This window comes from Pyrgilauda ruficollis, unplaced genomic scaffold (genome assembly GCF_017590135.1).
Source record: "Pyrgilauda ruficollis isolate IOZ18807 unplaced genomic scaffold, ASM1759013v1 scaffold6, whole genome shotgun sequence".
NCBI lineage: Eukaryota > Metazoa > Chordata > Aves > Passeriformes > Passeridae > Pyrgilauda > Pyrgilauda ruficollis.
In genome coordinates, this window is record NW_024527710.1 from 5,475,321 (window position 1) to 5,499,483 (window position 24,163).

Here is a 24,163-nt window from a genome sequence, read left to right on the forward strand (position 1 = left end):
AGCTGAAAGGACACACTGATCCTCTGATTTATTTGAATAAATATATATATGCCATATATACAGGTTTTCATTAGGTTGTTAAATGGGCTTTGGTGCACACAGGAATATAGTAGCAAGGCGATATCTGTCTTTGTCTGCTGCCTTCAGGGCAGCTGGAACCAGTGCTGAGGGAAGAGGAGGAACACTGTCAGTGTGTGATAGTGACTCTGCTAATTGGGCTGCTATCAGCTAGATAACAGTTTGGGTCAGGTGCCAGGTCAGCATAACCTGGGCAAAATCAACCTAATCTATGGCAGGACCAAATATCAGCAGCCAGCTGTGACACAACCTAGGAAATTAAGTAATGTGTTTATTGTAAAATTATTGTAAGTGATCTAGTAAAAACTTATTAGGGTAAGTTGAAGCTTTTAAACAATTCAGCAAAGAGCTTATGAGATAATCAGTGAGATGCCAAGGTATGACTTGATTTCTGTTATTCCATCTGAAGAGAAAGTATGATTGCAAAAAGAGAAGTGTTTACATTAACTGATAAAAAACTTGAGAATTCAGCAGAACACAGCCACGTGTTCCTGAGCTTTCTTCCATAAAAGTCTCACCATGTCTGGCACAGCCCCATTCACCTCCACTATGAGGGGGATCATACTTGCACTGGTGCTCACCCTTGTAGGTAAGGCTACATATTCCTCCTTCACCTTTCTTTTCCAAGTTTTCCCTAAGTTCAGTGGCAGTGATTGGATCTAGATTGAACATTACTTATCTGGTTTTTCATCTCTTTTTGTAGGTAGTCAGAAGTCTGACATCGGTAAGTAAATTTCCTTCTGTAACCTGTTCTCGGTGAATTTGCTGTTTTTTCTATTTATTAGAATGTGCTTACAAGTATTGTGAAAATGGCTATTATTTCCCTCAGACCCTGGATTCAGTAGCAGAAAGAGCTACCTGTACAGTTATGAAGGCTGGGTGTTGAATGGGCTCCAAGAAAAGAATTTAGCCAAAGCCGGCGTGCGCCTGAGCTGCGAACTAGAGATCAGCGGGCTGTCAGAGAGCACCTACCTCCTCAAGGTACTGCACCTCCTAAATGTGCAACAGCAAGCTAAAATCACAGCTTCCATTGCATCTGGCTGATGTGGGGTGTAGGAAAGCTGCAGGAAACGCAACTGGAGGCTCATCACTGTAGGTATCAGAGAATGAGCTGCAAGCTGCTGTTTCAGAGGCGATGAGTCACTTACCTGTGCTTGTTGTGGAAGTTGTTTGTAGCGGCTTTCCTCAAGACTTCCTATTGGAAATACAATTGCTGGGGGCTTGCTAGAAAATGGAAAATTAACTAAAGACATTTAAACCTGCTCTAAGATTTGATTCTAGTCTTAGTACACATTTCTAACTCTTGTGGGAAGCCAGGACTTGTGTATAAAATCATTATCATGAAGGCAACTAATAAAAATGGATTTAGAAAGTGATAAAAGCTAACAATAAAAAGTGATACATGATAAAGGTAATATTAAAAAGTGAAAGTCATCAAAAAGGAGTATGTAATAATGTTTAGTGTTTGAATCATGCAGTGAAAGATCTGTATGTGTGAAATCATGTCTCTGCTGGTGTCAGCAGTGATAACCTGACTCAATTCAAAATGAATACGCTTCAGAAATGTACATTTACCCTTTAATTCAGTTACAAATCAGAGGTTCTTTTTGGAATACTGAATTCAGTGACAGCTGTCACCAGTTGTATTGAACTGTAGATCTTTCAAAATTGGGGTCTAGGGATTGCATTTCACATCATAGACTTTGTCCTGAAATTCTTTTATGGTGTGCACCAGCCTGTGCTCTGAGGCATCTAAACTGGCAGTAACTTTGCCAAAGTTATTGAAATTGCTTCTTAATTATATTGTATCTCAGTGTTTATAAATATATTGTTCATTGTTAAAATATTTTGTTGATTTAAATAAGTAACATGTACGAAGCAAATATAGTAATTAGTTTAGTCCAAAAAAAAAGTTGTATAGAAATAAATTAAAGTGAAACACTTTAAAACTGCACTTTTTTTTTACATTTAGAATGGTATAAGCTTTTTAAATGCTAAATCTAAAGCAGAATATTTATTTTAAAACTGACAAAAAGGGAGACTTTATTTGATATGTTAACTGCTTCTGTAAGATAAAATAGTACTGTTGAGCAGACAGGAGTTGCACTGGTTTTACAATAGTGTAAGCACAAGACAAAAGAATAAACTGCTCTATGATTTTGCAAGCCTACATTTGGAAGAAAAGAGTATCTCTCTAATGGTTATATTAATTTCTTCCAATATATTTGCATATTTAGTACCAAAGGGATTTTATTCATCTAAGTATCTTGATTTCCTCCCAGATCCGCTCCCCACAATTCGAGGAATACAATGGCATTTGGCCCAGGGACCCGTTCACCCAATCTTCCAAAATCACCCAGATGGTTTCCTCATGCCTTACCCGGCCCTTCAAGTTTGAATACAGCAGTGGACGAGTTGGAAACATTTATGGCCCAGAAAACTGCCCTGATACTTGCATTAACATAGTGAGAGGAATACTGAATCTGATACAGATAACCATTAAGAAGTCACAGAATGTGTATGAATTGCAAGAGGTGTGTTTCTTTCCATTTTAAAACTACTTTGCTGAAAGAATGTGTTTATTCTCTTTAGCTGGTCTTCCTCTGAGTTTCAGTCTATTTGCATCTACTTTTGTGTGTTTGTAGTAAGAATAAGGTGATTTTCATTAATATAGAAGTAAATGTGTGCATGCATGTTCAACAAATTACCTGGGCTGAATTCTTTCTAAGACATATGTCTTTAAGTCTTAACATGCAGTTCTTTGCAGAAAAAGAATTATTATCCATGAATTTATTTGTTATATGGCTTCCATAATACAGCTATTGGATCAATTTTGTTTGCTAATTGTTGATATTAATTGATTACTTTTTAATTTAAACTCCATCCCCTCACTGAATATTGCTCACATGCCTATTATTTAGCTCAGTAGGAATGACTGTATGTAATAGTAACAGATTCATTGAGAATCTCCATTAAGCAAAACTTGTCACACAGTGAAATCGTGACATAATTGGGAAGTCTCATTTTCTGTATTTGTCTGCCAGGCTGGGATTGGAGGTGTTTGCCATACAAGGTATGTCATCCAGGAAGACAAGAAGAACAGCCGAGTCTCTGTTACCAAAACTGTAGACCAAAACAATTGCCAGGAAAAAGTGGTGAAGAGTCTTGGAATGGCTTACATCTATCCCTGCCCTGTTGACATAATGGTACGTGAGATGTGAAAAGGTCTTCCTAATTCCAAACATGGCCACCTTGTTCCCGTTTATTCACTCTTTGTTCTCTCTGTCCTCCTACAGAAGGAAAGGATCATCAAGGGCACTGCAGCTTTCTCCTACAAGCTGAAGCAGTCGGACAGTGGTACCCTGATCACAGAGGCGGTGTCTCAGCAGGTGTATCAGATCTCACCCTTCAGTGAACCCACCGGCGTCGCTGTCACGGAAGCAAAGTAGGTGGGACGTGGGCTTCCTTCACAAAGTGAGAATAATTAGAGGTTCTATCAGTTCCCTTCAGCCCCAGCTGAAGTGAAGTGAGAATTGAGCTCCACAGCAGTTGAATGGAGATGTGTAATCACACTTGGAGTTTCCACAGTCCAAAAAGTTCAGCAAACCATTTTTTATTTGTACCCTGGTCAAACTGGCATTATGATTGCATGGAAGAGAAGGAGAAAAGCTGTTTTGTTCACTTACACCATAAGAATACTACTTTTCTGCTCTGTTTGTCCTAAAAGGTGCTAATTTGTAGTGTCAGGTGGAAGATAGTGTATGTATAAATAAGATCATTCATTACACCAGGTCGGTAGCTCTCATTCAGCAGACTGCAATTTTGCTTCTCCTCAGAAACAATTTCATTGTAGACAACTCCAATGCTATTTTGTTCTAGATAGAAGGCTTTATTCATTAGCAAAAGGTTTTCTTTTGATAAGAGAAATTTTTAAAGAGTAAGACAGTTACCATCACAGTATCACTGAACAAACAAACAAACCAAATTGGCACATGGGTGAAGAGAAATAATGCCTCTCTCCTGTGACTCTTGTCTCTTGACAGACAACAACTCACCTTGCTGGAGGTGAAGAGTGAATGGGGGAGCTCCCCAGACATCTCCATGCAGAGCTACGGAGGCCTTCGATACCAGTTCCCAGCAGTACTGCCGCAGATGGCAGTGCAGCTCATCAAGACCAAAAACCCTGAGCAACGGGTATTTTTTTCCAAATTGCTTTTCTAATTAAAATAAAAAAAACCAACCTGATTATATATTCCAAAGACTGTAACTATGCATGCCCTCTGTCTTGTGTTTTGTAACAGATAATCGAAACACTGCAACACATAGTCCTGAATAACCAGCAAGATTTCCATGAGGATCTTCCGTACCGTTTCCTGGAGCTCGTCCAGCTCTGCCGCACAGCAAGCGCTGACACCCTCGAGTCCGTCTGGAGGCAATGTTCAGATAAACCCCGCTACAGGTATTTCATTGTGTCAACCTGTAAGAAACTACTCTGGTTTTGTGACAAGCGGGAGCTAAAATGGAGGATTTTTTAAAATCTGTTTTCAGGCGGTGGCTGCTGAGCGCAGTCTCTGCGACGGGCACCGCAGACGCTCTCAAATTCATTAAGAGCCGAATCCGCAGTGATGACCTCAGCTACCTTCAGGCTCTTCTGAGTGTTCCCTTTGCTCTCCATCTAACAAAAGCTGATGAACACACTGTTCCAATAGCAGCAGTGAGTAAAGCCATGTGAATCTTTCCTGTCTCACAACGAAAGAAATGATAATCAAAAACCTGTGATTAGGTACATTAGAGGCTGGATTCTCCTCTTGTGCACACTAATTTTGTGGAAATGTTGACCTGTGAATTTGTTTTGGCATAGAACTTATTAGAGGACAGTTCTATGTCTTCATTTCACTGTATTGATATAAAGCCCTTTTCTTATAAGAGCTTCTGGGAATAAATTCCATTTTAGTTACCAGCAAACACACATGGCATGCCTTCACATGGCAAAACTTTGTCCCTTTAATCTCTTACATCTGAAACAAATGATTGATGTTATGTCACTTTTAGCAGCTCTTTTAATTGCAAACTAGTCCATGAAGTGGCAAATGCTGCAGGAAAAGTGTTAGTGCAAACATCAAATATGTTGACACAATAATGAACCATTTATTCTGAACAGGATTTTGCCATCTCTAGCCAATATTCTTAAACAAGAAAAGCAGAAATTATGTGAAAATGCATCATTAATATAATTGAGCTGCACATTTTTCTAGAGGTATTCCATTTACACATTGATGTTTACCCGTAATCTTAATGTTTTCAGTGTTCAGTTGATGAAAACCAAAATGTAGCTATGTAAACTTATATGTGTATAAACTAGTGGGGAATTAAGCTCCTAAGTAAAGCTTCCAAATATAATGTCTGCAACCTACTCTAATTTGTTTGGATGAGAACAGTAATCATTCTGAAGCTGATCCCTTCAAATAAGAGCTGATGGTTTTCCTGCTCTGAAAGCTTTGTGAAGCACTGTATTAAATGACAAATTAATTTTTTTCTTCTTCACAGGATTTAGTGACAAGTTCTCGAATCCAGAAAAATCCCGTGCTTCAACAAGTTGCCAGCTTGGGATACAGTTCTGTGGTGAATAGATACTGTTCTCAGACTTCAGCTTGTCCTAAAGAAGCTCTCCAGGTCGGTGGCTTTTTGCCAAGCTTTTTTATTTTTTAATAGCTTAGTATTGTTCATTATATTAGCTTAATTCTTTTAAGATACAATATAAAAAGGGTGACTGGAAATATAAACACACATTTTGTAGATTTTCTTCAGAACAAAGTCATCAAATAATTTTGTCAATGTAGTCATTTGCTTCATCATTGAAAACACAATTTTCACATTGCAAGGGTAAAATCCTGAGAGCAACCACGATTAAGTGATTTTTATCAAAGCCAATTGCTTTATTGTGGTAGGCTTTTCAGTGGGTAAGGGGGAAACTGTGGACAGTCTACAGATTAGAGTGAGAAGATTGAGCTGTGCTTTGTTTACAGCCCATCCATGACCTGGCAGATGAAGCAATCAGCAGGAGCCGTGAGGACAAAATGAAATTAGCTCTGAAGTGCATTGGCAACATGGGAGAACCAGCCAGCATCAAGCGCATCCTCAAGTTCCTTCCCATATTTTCATCCAGTGCTTCTGATATCCCTGTCCACATTCAGATTGATGCCATAATGGCCTTGAGAAAAATTGCTTGGAAGGACTGCAAAACAGTACGTAGGATCTGGTAGATTTTCTTTACTTAGTGAATTAGAATATGTACCCTAAGCATAATGCTTTTAATGGTATTTTGTGTGGATTCAGTTTTTTCAAAAAAAGATTATTTTTAAGAACAATACTTTACAGTTTTACATTCAGCTGATGTTTTCTGCTAAGCTGTAATGATAATTAGTCAGTGAGAATCTTCCCAAAGGATATCAGCAGTGTTGATTTTATCATCTGTCATAACCAACTAAGTCCTGTGCTAGTTACAGATAGTGGACACTTAGCCTCCTAAAAAAGTCAGACATATCATTTAAATTGCCTCTGTAATCAGGAGGAGAGGCACTTTCTGTTAAACTCCTAGGCCAAATGTCAGCATTGCTCTGCCTCTTTTAGACCATTGTCTTGAGGTTGGGTGAGCCACCACTGACCCCACACTGAGGTTGCTGTCACAGAAAGCATAGGCAAGATTTTCAGATGGTTTAGGTATAGGACCTATATGAGAAACCATTCACTCAGACTGTCTTTGATGAACTGCTGAACCCTTTTAAAACTGGTCTAAAATAGTGAAGCATGCTCACTGAGTCAGTGGAGTTACTTCAAACAATGAATCTGTCTTATTATCTACATTTTTTTCTTCCAAAGATGCTCACTGATATTTGAATGTCAGTAATGCACAAAGCAATGCTGGTGCCTTTTGATTGTCATGGGTTGACTCAATACATTGATAGATGGACATTTATTTCAGTTTCAGTGGTTTCATGGGGCTGTTCCACCGTGGCCCCCACAATTATTTTAGTAAAGTTATGTGGAACTCTCCAGTAAAAAAGATCAGGAAACTTTTCTGCAGGGATAATGATCCCCTCTCCTATATTTTCTGTGGGTTAGGTGTGGATCCAGTTTGCAAAATGGTTTCAGTGATTGGTAATTCCAGGCCCTGTTTTGTCTCTGCAGGTGCAGGGATATCTCATCCAGATCCTCGCTGACGAGTCGCTTTCCCCCGAAGTGCGGATGATGGCTTGTGCTGTTATCTTTGAGACAAGGCCTGCCCTTCCCTTGATAACAACCATTGCCAACGTGGCCATGAAGGAGAGCAATTTGCAAGTGGCCAGTTTTGTGTATTCCCACATGAAGGCTTTGTCCAAGAGCAGGCTGCCATACACGTACAACATGTGAGTAGAGACAGGAACAGAGAAGGCTTTCTTCAGCAAATAATGATCTTCTGCAGGTGCTGACAGCTGAAGTCAGTTTATTTACTGACAGGAGCTTGTTTCTGGATACTATTACATTTCTCATTTTGTTTAGATCTTCAGCTTGCAATATTGCCCTTAAGCTGCTGGCCCCCAAATTGGACAGGCTGAGCTATCGCTACAGCAAGGTCATACGCATTGGTGGTTACTTTGGTGAGTAAGTGCTTCAGTGATCAGGAAACTTTCACTTCAGAAATTCATTCTTAAAATATTAAGTCCTTTGGAGAAATATGGCATTCTTTGTTTCAGTGAGAAATTAAATGTGAGACTCATGCTCATAAAGTAGCCATTTAATAATTTCTGCCTAAACAGTTAGGGTTCATGTAATGATATGTCTTAAAGTTGGCAGTGGAAAAAGCTGCAGAAATATGATCTTGAATGGTAAACAGAATGGTTAGAAAAAAGATGTCTCTTGTTTTCTTCTGCCATAGATAACTATAAAGTTGGTGCTGCTGGAGATGTCCTTGTTATGAACAGCCCAGGAACAATGTTCCCATCAGCAATAATTTCCAAGCTAATGGCTTATTCCGCAGGGTCAGTGGCTGATTTGGTGGAGGTAAATATTTACCTAAGTCAATAACAAATCAAATTGAAATTAAAACTGCTCACACAGTTTCCTCTCTAAGCATGTTTCAGACTGCTCCTTCTCGTGCTGTTTTGGTAGGCTGGTGTCCGTGTGGAAGGTCTCACAGACGTCATCATGAAACGAAATATCCCATTTGCTGAATATTCCACCTACAAAAAGATAAAGGAGATTGGAAAAGCTGTAGGTATTTTCAGTAACACGACATGTGAGTTATGTGAAGGGGCATTGGCGATGCTTCTCACTCTAGCTAAGCCCTGTGTCAGGAGGTTAAAGGAGTCAGCTCAAGTATTTCTGTGAAGGAGAGGTGTGCAGTGGGGACGGCAGGGGACATCTGCCTTGGCTGCTGTAGCTTCTACAAGTTTTTGCTCTGGCTCTGCCTCTTCCCCACCTCAGAGATCGCTGCAGGAGGAGCATAGGAGGGAAGGGAGTACCAGGCATTGCAGCACAGTGTGTCACATACCTGGCAGGCTTCCTACTCACTCCCTTCGTCTACCTCACCTAGTTTACAAGAATGTGCCTTTGTCTTTAAAAGAAAAGATTTTTTTTTTTTTTTTTTTTTTTTGCAGTGCCTTCAAATTGGGTTTAGTGGTATTAATGGCTCAGACCCTGTGTATGAATGTTATTGTGTTGGGATACCAAACATCTGTGGGCATCTCAATGGTGGAAGAAAGTGTGAATTAGTGCCATCATGCTATCTACAATTGGAAATTTTACAAAGGAAAAAGGCAGCTTGGCCAGTGATGGGTTTAGTTATGGGTAATTTAGGATGAATTATCATTTATGAAGTGTTCCATTAAGAAACTTTGCTTGTTTCTTTATCGGTTACCCAGCTGCTGGGATGGAAGGAGCTGCCAACAGAAACCCCCTTGATCTCAGCCTACTTTAAACTCTTTGGCCAAGAGCTGGCCTACATCAACATCAACAAGGAAGTCCTACAGCAGGCTGTGAAGGTACCAGGGCCCCCTACTTTCTTTGCAATACTGGACAGCGCTACACTTCCCACCCCAACCTGCTGGATCCCTGTTTGCTTGCAGGCTGTCCTGGAGCCCGCTGACAGGAGCACGGTGCTGAAGAGGCTGGCTGGGCAGCTGCGCGGCGGCGGCGCGGCGCAGTGGACGCAGCCGCTGTGGCTGGGAGAGCTGCGCTACATCGTCCCCAGCTGCACAGGGCTGCCCCTGGAGTACAGCTCCTACAGCACTGCCCTGGCCCGGGCTGCACTCAGCGGTGAGCCGGGAGCTCAGAGCAGCTGTGCAGGCTCTCAGCAGGGGATGGGAGGGACAGGGGCTCAGGGAGGCTGGAGAAAGAAGTGGAGAGCCAGGAGGTTAGAAAAAGAGCTAGTTCTTGTGTTGGAGAGTGGGGCAGTGAAAATGTCTGAGGAGAAGGTGGATGTGCTGGTTTGTGCATTGTCTTTGAATGGATTGAAGTCAGAAGCAGTGAGATGAGAATCTGGGAAACCAGAGAGAGAGAGGCCACAACATTCAAGGCCAAAAAAATGCAACATCTGCCTGGGGAGCTGATGCAGATGTGGGTAGAGGGAGGTGGTTCCTGAGAGATGTACACACAAGCTAAGGAGGATTCAATGTTGATTTAAAAAGAGAAGAAAATAGAAAACAATCAAAAGAGCACTGTTAGTAAGACTAAGAAGGAGGAAGAGAAGAGCGCCTGTGAAAAGAGAATGGAGTTCTCTTTTAAAAAAATAAATATACAAGTGCTAATCCTCATCAAGAAGTTAATTCAGTGATCACACTGTGAGCTGTGCAGCAGACTTAAATTAGGCAAGACTGACTCTAATATCTGTTGACACCATGTAAGGAATGAAGGGTGATGCACACGTGCTTGTTTTCTCCTACATACCCACTCTTTGCTGGTTTTTGGTTTGTTAGTTTGCTTAGTAACATCTTTACAGCTCTGCTCCTTCTGTGTGTCTTCTGAGTGTTTGTTTGTTTGTTTTTTAATAACAACCTGACAGCCAAGTTGGGGAGGTATGGATTGGATGGACGGGCTGCAAAATGAGTGAAGGTTGTCTGGACTGCTGGTCTCCAAGAGTGGTCAACAGCTGAAAATATAATTGGTGATGTGTTAGGAGAAATCTTCCTCTGCCATTGGCACTTGTTCACTGTCTTCTTTTAAAATTTGAACTTTGTAAAAGAAGGCACCCTCAGCATTTCTGTGTCAATGTTAACATTGAGTTGGTGGGAGCAGTTGCTGCACTGGTGGGTCAGGCTGCCACTGACAGGCTGGAGAGGATGGCCTGACAGAAGTGGGGTGAAATTTGACAAAGGCAATGCAAAGTCCTTCACCTGGAGTGGAGTAACCCGTGCAAGTGTATAGGCTGGGTATCACCTAGATAGAGAGCAGTTATGCAGGAAGGGCAGGACAACCTGGTACGATAAACCAGCAGTGTGCTCATGTGCTGCTGAAGGCCAACTGTGTCATGGGCTGCAGAAGTAAGAGCAGAGCCAGTGTGACAATGATTTCCTTCCTATTTAGCACATTTACAGCTGTATCTGGACTAGAATGTCCAGTTTTGGGTCCATAGTACAAGATGTTCACACTTGATGTGAGGAAAGATTGGACAGCAGAGGTGGTTTAGCCTTGTTCTCTGCATTCGCTCTTTCTTGCTCCCCATGTTTCTGAAATGTTAATGTTACACTAATTACCAAATTTTCAATTTGGGCCAGCTCTTCATTTTCTTTGTATATTTTTATTTCCATTTTCAATATGTTGCATCAGAACCTTTGCTTACATAACAAGCTTCCTCTATATTTTCAGTATTTTTCAGAATCATGAAAGGTCTTATGTACCCCAAAGTCTGTCTCGTTTTCCAGTCATATTTGCTGTACTAACAAAACACTACCTCCTACTGAAAACTGCTTATGTTCCACTCCTTTCTTTAATTTTTACAATGTTTCAATATTGTTCTTGCATTTGCAGTTGATGGAAAGATAGCTCCCCCTTTAACTGGAGATTTTAGACCTTCACAGTTGCTGGAATCCACTGTGCAGATTCGTTCTGACATAAACCCCAGGTATGGCAGGTTTCTAAGGCTTTCCATATGAAGGAGGTTTTTAAGGGCAGGCAGAACCACATGGGTGAAAAGAGCACCTTTCTTACACCTGACTGCTGCCCTCTGTTTCAGCTTATACATACAGAAATTTGCAACAATGGGTGTCAACACAGAATACTTCCAACAAGCTGTGGAAATTCAAGGCAAGGTCCTGACAAAAGTGCCAATAAAGTTTGATGCCAAGATAGACCTGAAGCTGAAAAATATTAAGATTGAAGCAAATCCATGCCGTGAGGAAACTGAGATAGTGGTTGGAAGGTACGGTAGCATTATTTCAGAATATTTTGTGTTGCTGAAGCCTGACAAAGTCCACTATTGACTGACCTCCCACAGAGGCCTCTAGATAGGCAGAGTGACTCTTCAGTGCGTAGCAGAACCTTTGGGACAAAGCAAAAAGAAGAAAAATACAGTAGCTAAAAATCAGAAGATACCTGAATTGTTTCACAGTATAATTTTTATATTAAATTGTTTATTATTTTGTGTTCTTATTGTTTTTTATTATTTTATTATCTCTTAAGGATTTTGATTTATGTGTTTCAAGGAATATTTTTGATGTTTTGGAAGTTTTGTTGAAATTTATCCAGACTTTGAAAACTTCCTGCAAGATAAGAAAATTATATTTGGCATAAACTCTTTTTCTGTTTTCAATAATATTTATATTTATAAATTCTTATATAGTCCCTGTGTTCAAATATCTTACCTCTGTGCTCTCACACGATACTTACAAGGATGTATTAATCCAAAGACAAGGTGTTGGAATAATTCACTGTTTTTTGCATATCTCTCAACAGACATAAGGCTTTTGCTGTATCAAGAAATGTAGGAGAGCTAGGTGTTGAAAAGAGAACTGCAATTCTCCCAGGAGATGCTTCATCAAACATTGTTGAAGAGCCTTTCAAACCATCAGGTACAGCTTCCAGTGAAGATTTCACAAAGGTAACCTATTTTTTTGGCGTATATAGTAATATTTACCCTCTCTGCAATGGATGTCTGTAGTTTCACTCTTGCCTGTGACACACTGCCAGTGGTATTCACATCCTGATCTCTAACGCAGCCGGAAGCTGACAGCACGTCAAGGAAACATGCCTATAGCTCTCAAGAGGATCTTCGCCCCGTCACGGCAAGAAAAGCTCATAAACGAGACATTTGCGTCAAGCTGCATCACCTTGGCTGTCAGCTCTGCTTTTCCAGAAGGTCACGAGATGCCAGCTTCCTGAAAAATACCTATTTGCACAGACTCATCGGAGAGCACGAAACTAAAATTGTCTTGATCCCAGGTAAAATGCTGAGCATCTCAGGCTTGCCAGTGCTATTTGAAGCAGTGTAACTTTGTAATGTGTGCAATTGGTGTGTAGTTGAAACAGATGCTGATATTGACAAAATCCAGCTGGAGATTCAGGCAGGATCCAGAGCAGCTTCCAAAATAATTAATGAAGTAAACTCGGAGTCGGAGGAAGAGGGTGAATCAACTCTGTATGAGGACATTCAAGCTAAACTGAAGAAGATTCTAGGCATTGAAAATGTGTTCAAGGCAAGTGACTTTGAGTATGGCAGTGGGGAACATTTTCCCCTAAATGAGGACAAGAATTAGAAGTACAGTGTGAAAAGCTGGCGTGGCAAAGAAAGGCTGGGGCTGTTTTGAAAGGTGCCAGTGCCCCATGCTGAGGTACTGCTCTTTTGGGGTGCATCCAGCAAGGTGGGCTGGGCTGGGCTGGATTTCAGCTGGACATAGTGGATCTGAGGGAATTCTGCAGCTTCTGCTGTGAGAGAGGCAGGGAGGTGGTTTTTCCTTGAAAAGCTGGTGTGAGAACCCAGCTTTGTCTGACACCCACAGAAGTTTTACTCTGTAAAAACAGGACCAGATGTATTCTCTCTTTTTCACCTCTTGGACTGTGTTTGCAGATTGCAAACAAAACACGACACCAGAAGAAGCAACCTTCAAAGAAAGAAAACACTGTTCTTACAGAGCTTGGGGCAGACCCCGACAGAAAACATCCCTCCAGCTCATCTTCTGCCTCCTCAGCTGTCTCCTCTTCCTCATCATCTGCTGTTTCTCCTCGTCGTAAAGAGGCTGGTGATGAAGATGAGAATAACGACGAAGACCAAGCGAGAAAAAAAGATGCAAGCAGCAAGAGCAGCAGCAGTAGTGGCAGGAGCAGCAAGAGTAGCAGCAGCAGCAGTGACAGAAGCAGCAAGAGCAGTAGCAGTGGCAAAAGCAGCAAGAGCAGCAGCAGCAGTAGTAGCAGTGGCAGAAGCAGCAAGAGTAGCAGCAGAAGCAGCAAGAGCAGCAGCAGCAGTGACAGAAGCAGCAAGAGCAGCAGCAGTAGTAGCAGTGACAGAAGTAGCAAGAGCAGTAGCAGCAGCAGCAGTGACAGAAGTAGTAAGAGCAGTAGCAGTAGCAAGAGCAGCAGCAGCAGTGACAGAAGTAGCAAGAGCAGCAGCAGCAGTAGCAGCAGCAGCAGTGACAGAAGTAGCAAGAGCAGCAGCAGTAGCAGCAGCAGCAGCAGGAAGTCATCAAGTCATCATAGCCATGGGCATCACTCCAGGCATGTGAATAGCAGCAGCAGCAGCAGCAGCGAGTCACTGAGCCACCATAGCCATGAACATCATTCAGGACATCTGGAAGGTGGCAGCAGCAGCAGTGCATATTCCAAAATATGGGTAATTTTGTCAGTAAATTGACTGATGCTACTAATCACGCTCCTGATGGCAGCTGGCTTTGCATGACAAGTCAGGACATTAGGAGTTGACCAGTAGATTTTAGCAACATAAAATTGAAACATTTATTCTACAAACACACCTGCAATCATTGGCACAGATGTCTACTTCATCTCAAAAGTTTTCACAAGTTTGTTGAAAATTTTGTTACTGTCAGGGAATGGGTTTTTTGACAATATGCTATCCATAAGTATTGCATATTTCTGTCTTAATTTTGTGGTAGAAATATTAATGCTTTATATAAATGAATTGATCTTGCATTATGTTCTTGTGACTAAGCATACAGAACTATGTATGAATGATAATCAGTAAATTTCTTATTTAATTTCCAGTTCTTAGATTTTCATATAACTGCCGCATTTCTTTTCCTCTGAGATGTCTAATCTTCTTGTTTTTGTCATTTTCAAAGGAAGCTCATGAGATTTATCAGTACCGCTTTAAATCAGCACTCAGACAAGAGGTGAGTTTTTCTTTCCTCACTAAAAGAAGTATGGAATCTGTCAAGAGTCAAATGGAGACTTTAATGGCAACTTGTTGAGGAAAATTATAGTACTGATAACCTTAGAACCATGGTGGTTCTTCTGAGATGGGTAAAGACAAAGAACTGTGTTCCCTTTTGTGCTGTGCACATGAAGCCACTTGTGGCTCTGCAGAGGAGCTACAAAGCCTCTTCCAAAGCAATAAAACAGACTGGGGCTGCACACTTTGGAGGAACCATCAGAAGCTTGATTCATTTGATTGGCTTTGATCACCTGGTTTCTTGGGTTGGAATCACTGCAGGTACACAAGGATAGTAATGTGGACAAATGTAGGAAGATACCTTATTTTATAGTATTTTGGTTGAGCAGATTCTTACTAGGGCATGGGCCAGCCAGAGCAGTGTATTGATACTAGTGTTCCTCAAAAAGTAACATTTGAGCAGCGTGTGTCCACTCAGATGCTCCTTTCCATTCAGTTGGTCCATTCAGTTCAGCTTCCAGTTCATCAGGCCAGTGCAGAATTTCTGGTCTTTCATATTGAAGTGAGAAGCTGATTAAATCTGACTTACTTTGGTCCATTGTTTTCTCTTACAGGGAATTCTCATCTAGGTATGGTCCTCATGGACTGTGAAGAGCCAAATATATTTGGGGAAACAAAATTTTTCAGAGTTAGATCCTGTATAGTAAGCAGGACAGAGCCAAGTCCCATGAGAGAGAGTATTGTTCATTACTGCCTCATGCAATTTCTTCAAGCATGCTTTAAAGTTACCCTCTTAAGCCTGTTGTGGTTTGATTTTTTTTTTTTTTTTTCAGTTCCCAAAAAGAAAACTCCCAGATGACCAAATTAACAGCTCAGATTCCTCTGCCAGATCCAGTCATGCCACATCTCGAGCTTCATGGGTTAGTTGCGTCATTTTTAGGGGGTTTTGACAGCTTGGAATAATGTCAGAGTGGATGCGCACTGACAGTAATTGTATATAATAATAATTATAATAATCATGGGAAGGGAGAAATGCCAACTCTTGAGTCTCAGATATCAGTGAAGACATGCACCATAGTTCCCACATGCACTTTCCTCGGAAGTGAGGATCCTTCTTGCATCACAACCCTTCCCTCATGGAAATCCCACCCAACAGGTGCCTGCAGAGACTCATTTTGTGACCTCTGCAGCCTGGAGGGAGACTGAGGTGCTGGAGTGACAGTGTGAAGACACTGGTGGTAGCAAAAGGCATGTTCCAGAGGGGGCATGGAGCACCTGGGCTCCTCACCACCAGGCAGATGAGCGCAGGCTTGAGAATGATGGAGTGAAGATATGGAATGTCATGATGCACTTAAGGCTGTCCTCCAAGGGAAGGGGTTCTTGATGTTGGAGAAAATGTCCTGGATTATATTCTGTACTGAGTTGCTGTGCAAACACAAAACCTGACTGGCCCACAGAACTCACAGCTGAAGTGTGAGGAGAAAGCCAGCACAAGACCCAGACAGATAAACAGGAGGAGATGAGCTGGGGGATGTTTCTGCTGTGGGAACGAGTGACGTATACAACTGACAGCTGATGTTCAAACTGAACCACTTTCTTTTATTCACAGGCTGGGTACTAACAATGAAGCCCAAATCATATAGTCATTACTGTGTTTTAATTATATGAATATTTCCATGGTATCAGCTGTAGCTCAGGAAATGGCACAAATTTTGGCTCACAAAAACACAGTGATAAAAGCCATCTGGCATGCAGAGGCACGTGCACATTAAAGACATATGCATGAGGTTTTATAGGCATGTATATATGTGTCATGCATATGCTGCTATATATTTGTGGTTCAGTTGTTTATTTTTTCATTTATCCATCTAGATCTTGCATCTAAAATGTTCCATGGTAACTCTTCTATAATTATATGTTTTGCATACCTTCTCCCCCTTCCTCTTAGCCAAAGTTTTTGGGAGATGTTAAAACACCAGTATTAGCAGTTTTTCTGCATGGCATCCGTGATGACAAGAAGGTAGGAGGCCTCCAGCTCGTGGTATATGCTGATATTGACTCCATCAGGCCCCGGATGCAGGTGTTTGTGTCAAACCTCACAGATTCAAGCAAGTGGAAGCTCTGTGCTGATGCTTCAGTGCACAATGCTCACAAGGCAAAGGTAAGGCTCAAAACTGGCTTGTACAGCTCTGTGTGCATCACAAGAATGCTCCAGGCTCTAAAAATGGACCATTGTCCCTCCATCACAGGCCTACCTGAAATGGGGACGGAATTGCCAGGACTACAAGGTTTCATCTGAGCTGGTAACTGGGAAGTTTGCTGCCCACCCTGCTGTACAAGTGAAACTGGAGTGGCCTAAAGTTCCTTCCAGTGTCAGATCTGTAGCAGAATGGTGAGAATTGAGTCTTCAGTGACACTTGTTAACAATGCTGGTCAACTGGGAAAAATCAGCATCTGCACACGAGGTTCTAGTGGCTAAAGTACTGGCTGATACTTTATTCTCTGATCTGTCCAAGTACTGCCTTTGGACATAAAAGCTGAGTGGGATTACATCTTATTTTAATGTACAGTTGCTCCTGATATTTGCCATAATTACTGAAAACTGAGGAACAGATCCTTCCTTTCACTGAACACTTGACCAGAAGAGCAGAGAATGGGTGTGAGGACATAACCAGGGGTCCTGAAGACTATTATGCTACTTACACACAGGTGTGAGACAATCTAGCTGGGATGTGTGCAGCCTTTTTTTCTTCCATCTCACTGAATCTTTCTGATTTGAACTTTTGAAGGTTTTACAAGTTTGTCCCTGGGGCTGCATTTATGCTGGGGTTCTCTGAAAAAACAGACAAGAATCCTTCTCGACAAGCCAGGGTGATCGTGGCTCTAACTTCTCCAAGGACATGTGATGTTGTTATCAAGCTTCCTGATGTAATTATGAAATATTTTTATCACTCTTCTATTTTATTCCTAGTAGAAAAATGTAACTGTTTAATTACAGTGGGTCAATTCTGAGAAAAAAAAAATTAAGTTAGCATCAGTTTGGGTACAAATTATGAAAATTACTTTTATATATTTCTATCATTGTAATATTTCATAGAAGGATGTCTACATAGTGATTCTTTTAATGGAGAGAGACGTGGGTACTCACAATGACATGAGTTTCCATCTGTAGTATCTCCATAGGTGTTCACCTCATTGCCCTTGAAAGGGAGTAATTCATTCTCTCCCAAACAATACCTGAATAACTTCTCTCACACCATGAGAGAAAACTGAGCAAAAGAAGAAACTTCATGGACAATGAGTCAGATGAGTTATGTTCACATAAAGACTTTGCAATGGAAGTAGAAGAAATAGGGAAAAAATCCTAGCTGTTTGCTGGCACGGGTGCATTTTGAATGTGCTTTTGAATTCCTTTTCAGATTACCCTCTATGAAAAAGCCATGAGGCTTCCCCTGTCACTTCCTGTAGGTCCAAAAATATCAACGTCAGAGCAGCAGCCTCCCACCTGGAATGTCTTTGCTGAAGCCCCTTCTGCAGTGCTTGAGAATTTGAAAGGTCAGATCTAATTGGGTTCAGAAGCATGACAACTTCAGTCTCACAAATTATTTTGTGAGACTGAAGTTGTCATGTACATTTTGCTGGCATTGTTTATCTCCAGTTAATTAGGAAATGTTCTGTAATAATGTGAGGATGGTTCAACTGAGAGAAAATACTGTGCATGTAGAACAGAAATCATCAGCATTTCAGGGATCAAGATACCAATTATCCGAATTGATAAAATTTTAAATTTCTGTCAATTATTTTTTTTGTTAGATAGACAAACATATTTTATATGCCTTTTTAAGAATTTATGGGTGCTTACTAGTCAAAAGTCCCTGTGAACCATATGAAAATATCACATAATGAAAAAAATACAAAGCTAAAATAATATGGCACTAAAAACAAACCATGCAACTTAATGGCTTTCTCTCATAGAAAAGAAAAAACTCACTGGCATTTTTTTTAAACCAGGTCAATGCTCAGTTTCCTACAACAAGGTCACAACTTTTAATGAAGTTCAGTTTAACTACACAATGCCAGCAAACTGCTACCACATCTTGGCTCAGGACTGCAGCTCTGACCTTAAGTTCCTGGTGATGATGAAGAATGCAGAAGAAGCTGTGAACTTGAAAGCAATCAACATCAAGCTTGGCAATCAGTAAGTAACTTCTGCCAGGTGCTGGGAGCATGAGGGACCTCAATTGCCCACATTTAGCATGAGAGGAGCTCCAGTCTGAGCTTTCCTGCAATGGCTTGCAGCCCATGAGCTTTCAGCACTCCCCTTATTTATTTTCCATGCATATTGAATGTGATGCTGATGCTCTTATCCTGCATCTTAGGTGACAAGAACACCCCTCATGTAATTTAAGGGTTTGAAATGAGCTTGTGCTCTGAGCAGTGACATTTAGTGAGCAGGAAATTGCCTCTGTCACTGTGAGTGAGCGAAGGTGGCAGGCCAGGGTGTGAACTCTCTTGTTCTTGCAGTGAGGTCGATATGCGCCCTGCCAGTGGAAGGGTGAAGCTGCTGGTGGATGGGGCTGAGAGCCCAACAAATGTGTCACTGACATCTGCTGGTAAGGCATGCAGCATATGCTGCTCAATTTTCACATATGTTTTGGGAGAAGGGAGGAAAGCGAAGAAATCTGTGGAGAAGATTTGACCAGTTTGTATTCAATCAGTGTTTCTTTGGTTTTAAGGTAATATTTAAGAATATGTACTTTACTTACTTTCAGAGGGACAATTAGAAACATTGATTAGAGTGTGAAGCTCTTGAACTAGCCTAAATTAGCAACATATAATTAACATGAAGATCCCACCTTTTTGTACATTGTTGCAGGTCGTGTTGTTCCAAATTTGAGAAGGGTTTTGGTTATGCTATCAAATTTTGCTTGATTAAAACTTTTTGAAGTAGAGCTTTTCTAAAATCCACTACACATTACTTGTATAATGATGTTTTTCCTGATTTGATTTGTAGGTATACATTTGGCTTGTGTTCTGCCAGGGATAGGTATGGAGAGCTGGTGAAACAACCTGCTTGATTCTCCCAAAACGGGAATAGTTTATGTGAAAAGTACAGGAAGACCTTGTTTCATCCTGTGCTGTGTAGTCAGGGGCTATACACAGTGGGGGTATTCTGACTGAAGAGCTGCAATATATGAAATGGGCTAAATCTTGCTGAAATTGGGTTAGCATGTACCAGTGCTGAGCTCTGTCCTATTTGTTACGTACTTGGGAAGTGGTAATTGTGCTAGGAATGGCTCCAGTGGCAGCTATGGTGTTCCTCATAGTTCCATATTCCAGTACAGTGCACTCAGAGACTTGTTGATCTGCACAACTACAAAGATACTATACACAGCTCAGTAACAATTTATAGACATAAATGTGATTATGTTAATAACCCCTAAAAAATTAATAAGTCTGTGACCACTGACATTCTCTTCCATCCTTTTGCAAACACCCATTTTCTATGTATGCCCATTTCTACATTGCTTTCTTCTATATTTTTGTTTCTTGAACAGGGTAACTGAGGAATTTTGAAGAAAAGAACATTTTAGATACATGATAGTTGCTTTGTTTCTCTTAAAGAAGCTAGGTTTGGTCTGGTTTTATTTTGGTTTTTTTTCTTCTAGGTGCTTCTCTGTGGATCCACAGTGAAAATCAAGGGCTTGCACTTCTCGCCCCAGCCTATGGCATTGATAAACTGTACTTTGATGGATACACATTCAAGGTATCATTCTTCCCCTTCATAAGATTGGGTGTTAAGAAATTTCCATAGGATTCCCTTAAATCTGTATGCATGAGGGCAAGGGTGTACAAAGGCAAGTATGTGCAGGGCACAAAAAGCCCCAAAGGGAAGATGATGCTACAGGATTGCACTTTATTACATCCTGCTCTTTATTTCTGAGTGTGAGAAATGAGAATCTTTGATCAACGAAAGAATTCTGTTCTTGCACTACAGATGTTTGTTGGGAAGTGGGTCTGTGTGTGAGCACATGCTGAGTCAGCAGTGCCTTTGCAAGAAAAATGAGTTTTCAGCTCCTGACACTGTTCTTACAGCTGTATAATTCTTCAAAACAGCAAAAATGCAGCCATTCTTGTTAGATAAATGAGTGGTTTAAAGTCTGCACTGAATTAATATGAAGCTGGAATGTAAGGGGCTGGTAAACTGTTTCATGTCTGTCTCGTGTACTACCAAAACAACCACCAGAAAAAAGCTTCAGCATATTAATAGTCTAGAGCACATAGCAATAGTATAGAGCATGAATAACTTAACATCCTGGCCTGGCACAGGAGGTTATAAAAACTGTATCAGTTATAGATTCTGCAGCCCCACAGGAATTTGGCATCTGGCTGTCAGACCCTTTTGAATTCTTACCAAAGAGATTTTAAATGTTTGTGCATTAACTTACACTGGAAGGGACCTGCATAGCAAAATTGTGCTCCACAGGTATTTCCTTTTTTTTTAACTTGAAATACTTCTCACTTCTTTTTCTTCCAAGATCCAAGTTGCTTTATGGATGGCAGGGAAAATGTGTGGACTGTGTGGAAAATATGATGCAGAATGTGAGCAGGAATATCGGATGCCCAACGGATACATAGCTAAAGATGCAGTGAGCTTTGGGCATTCTTGGATTTTGGAAGAAAGGCCGTGTAGAGGAGGTATGCAAGCTCTAACAAATTTAATATAATATTACTGCAGTTGTTCAGGAAACGTGGAATCTGTTCAGAAAATTTAGCATCCATGTATAAATTAGAAATAAAAAGCATATTAGAAGATTCATTATTAAGTTATATATTATTTTAAAATTAGTTGCAAGTTGAGAAAGAAACAAGAAAAATCCCAAGATAAACAAGCCAAAATATACAACTTAGTTGAAGTTCAAAAAATAAGATGAATCAAAATCTTTGCTTCAGTTTTGAAGTATTTTAGATGAGGATCAGAAAGAGGATAACATTCACACAGAATGCTTTTATTTAATCACAACCACATTTTCTGGACATCAATTTTCAGCAATTAATTCATCAAAAAATCAGATGGGGTTTAGTAGTTATTACCAGAGCTGACCACCTGGTTTTTGAACCAGTGGAACCTGTCAAACAAAGCATTCATGTTTTGTATGTACAGAGTAGATGAGCAATTCCAGGGACCTAATTACATGGTTGACATTAAAAAACCTGCATTTTAAGTCCTTCAGTAGATTAGGATCTTATGGTGTGCAGCTCTCAGCTGGGGTTGTGATGCAACATCACACCACAGTGCTTGAGGAGAGCAGGCACGTTGCATCTGTAGAGGTTTGCCCTGTGGGAAGGACATCCTCAGCCCCTGGAGATGGCTTGTACATGTCTAGCTCAGCATCACCTTTTATCCTTCCACGTTTTTGTCACAAATTCTGGACAACAAACTTGCTTTAGATGGATATGGAGTCCACATGCACATCCACAATAATATTCCTGTGGCTGGTGGTGACCACATTCTGTTTCCATTTAACATATGGTGGAAGCTGCTGAACTTTGAAGACATAAAATTTATATCTAGGAATAAATTGTGGTCTGTTTAGCTTCTCACTTGTAACTGTTTGTCCTGGGAGTCCAAAATGAGAGCGATATTACTTGTTGGCAGCAATGACTGATGCTCTCTCTGAGACCTGTTCTGTGTCTGAATGACATTGGTAATAACGCAGTTCTTTAGTGATTAATTTTATTTGGTCAGAAATCTCCCATTTAGTTCCACTGCCGAATAGTCAACATTTTAAAATGGTTTGACAGCTATTCAGTAAGCCAGTCTACCTTGAAAAATGTTTATTAGAAAGTACTGTGTTTCTATATCCTGATCTAGAAGCAGAGCAGCTGCATTTGAAATTAGCTTTCCAGGGCTCCATATCTAACAAGCTGATTTGAAAGATTTATCAATCAGTAAAGCTTGTTCATTCATGATCAAAACACAGTTTTCACAGAGGGAAGTTTGCAGATTGGCAGATGGGTCCTTCGGGGGGGTCTGGGGCTCTAGCACGCAAGCCCCAAGCTGTGGCGATGCCTTTGCAGCCTGCAAGCTGCGGCACTCCCTGGTGAAGCTGGAGAGGACGGTCCAGCTGGCCGGCGTGGAGTCCCGCTGCTTCTCCACGGAGCCCGTGCTGCGCTGCACCAAGGGCTGCTCGCCCACCAAGACTGCTCCCGTCACCGTGGGCTTCCACTGCGTCCCTGCTGGTAAGGCCAGAAACCCCGCTGGGGAGAGCTGCGCGGAATAGAAATAGATTGACGCTTGACTCAGTTATTCCACTTGAAAAACATGAATGATGTAAGGCAGCCATAGGTAGGCATGGATTTACTGCCTTATTTACTAAAGCTCTTTCCCTCTTTTATTAATAGGCAAACATTCCTTCAGTGAGGGAGATGGTTCTCTATTGTACATTTAATAGTTTTCGTTGTACTGGGATTTAAAATCTAAACTGAATTCTCCTTTGTGGTGCTTAGGACTAACAAAGTAAGGGCAGGACAACAGCAGAGTCAGCACTGTGATTCAGCTGAAAAGCTGTGTACTGCAGCCTGTGCAGGCTGAGCCGTATAGGACCAAGTGCAGCACCCCAAATCAGGGATCCTTGCCCTGCATTTTTTGTATATTGCTGCCTTTGGGAGTGATCCTACTTCACTGAGCTGATTTAGGTACTAGAAGGGCAGGTGTGGACAGGATTCTTACGCACAGGCCCAGTGATATGGGATTTATTTTCTATACGTGTACTGTAGATTAGATAAAGTAGATATGGATTATATAGAGCATAGAGTTGTATCTGTTTTCCAAGGTTTTTTTCTTAAAGATCATAATACCCTTTCCTAAATATATTAATAAAATTCTGCATGGAAATAGTAGCTTCCAAGGTAGAACTGGCTTATTAATGAAGTGGGTTTCCTGGAAGATCTCTGTGTGATTTAGACAAATATAAATATGTAAATCAGTGAGGAACAGCCAAGCCTGCTGTAATGAATAACTAGTGCATGGTAAATGTTGTAGCTTGCAGAACTACTTGTGAAGTAAGCTCTTTAATTTTCATTTCTTTTTCCCCATCAGATTCGGCCACCAGCCTGACAGAAAAGCAGACAAAGTTTGACCAGAAGTCAGAGGATATGCAGGACACTATTGATGCACACATAGCATGTTCTTGTGAGGATGTAAACTGCAGCACATGAAGATGTACCTTTGCAGCATGGGGGAAAACATAAAACTTTCAAGTTTTTATTGTGTGGTGTAAAAAACCTTGTCTTAAGGAATAATAGATACTAAATTAAGTATTCAAGGATCTTGTGGAATCTTCCCAAGTAATTTAAAGTATTAAACTTTATTATTGTAGAAACTGTTATGATTGCCCATAAATATCTGATTTCATAATAAATATATGCATGGAAAAAATTGTGACACCTTCCTTATTTCACTGGTGGTGGAAAGAGGAGGTCTGCATAGGTTATCCCCCATTTCGTGGAGTTCTTGAGTTCTGTGCACCAGGGTTACACTGGGAATTGGGTCGGGTAGCTGTGGTTTTATCCCCCATTTCGTGGACTTCTTGAGTTCTGTGCACCAGGGTTACACTGGGAATTGGGTTGGGTAGCTGTGGTATTACTCCTGCTTGTTCCCCCAGTGCTTCCTCCCCTGGTGCTGGGACCTGCAGCAGGAACTGATCACCTGGGTGTGATGCTGCACCCTCTGCAGCAGCCGTGCTGCTTGGCCAGTGCTCTGTGATG

At 41.1% G+C, this 24,163-nt stretch overlaps 1 protein-coding gene across 1 annotated transcript; it reads left to right on the forward strand.

Moving 5' to 3' along the window:
• Positions 1–597: 597 nt before the first annotated feature.
• On the forward strand, positions 598–23,614 carry LOC121362076 (vitellogenin-2-like). The gene is made up of 35 exons (XM_041483292.1): positions 598–667; positions 782–802; positions 908–1,059; positions 2,361–2,612; positions 3,123–3,284; positions 3,375–3,523; positions 4,122–4,272; positions 4,380–4,537; positions 4,627–4,792; positions 5,626–5,751; positions 6,105–6,323; positions 7,267–7,484; positions 7,618–7,715; positions 7,994–8,118; positions 8,227–8,328; positions 8,979–9,098; positions 9,183–9,372; positions 11,083–11,176; positions 11,288–11,473; positions 12,007–12,151; positions 12,270–12,492; positions 12,571–12,746; positions 13,118–13,876; positions 14,343–14,393; positions 15,226–15,312; positions 16,341–16,553; positions 16,642–16,784; positions 17,182–17,320; positions 17,812–17,947; positions 18,404–18,590; positions 18,917–19,005; positions 20,062–20,159; positions 20,932–21,091; positions 22,475–22,636; positions 23,496–23,614. Exons 1-35 carry the CDS (start codon positions 598–600, stop codon positions 23,612–23,614), a joined length of 5,646 nt encoding a protein of 1,881 aa, XP_041339226.1.
• Positions 23,615–24,163: the final 549 nt, after the last annotated feature.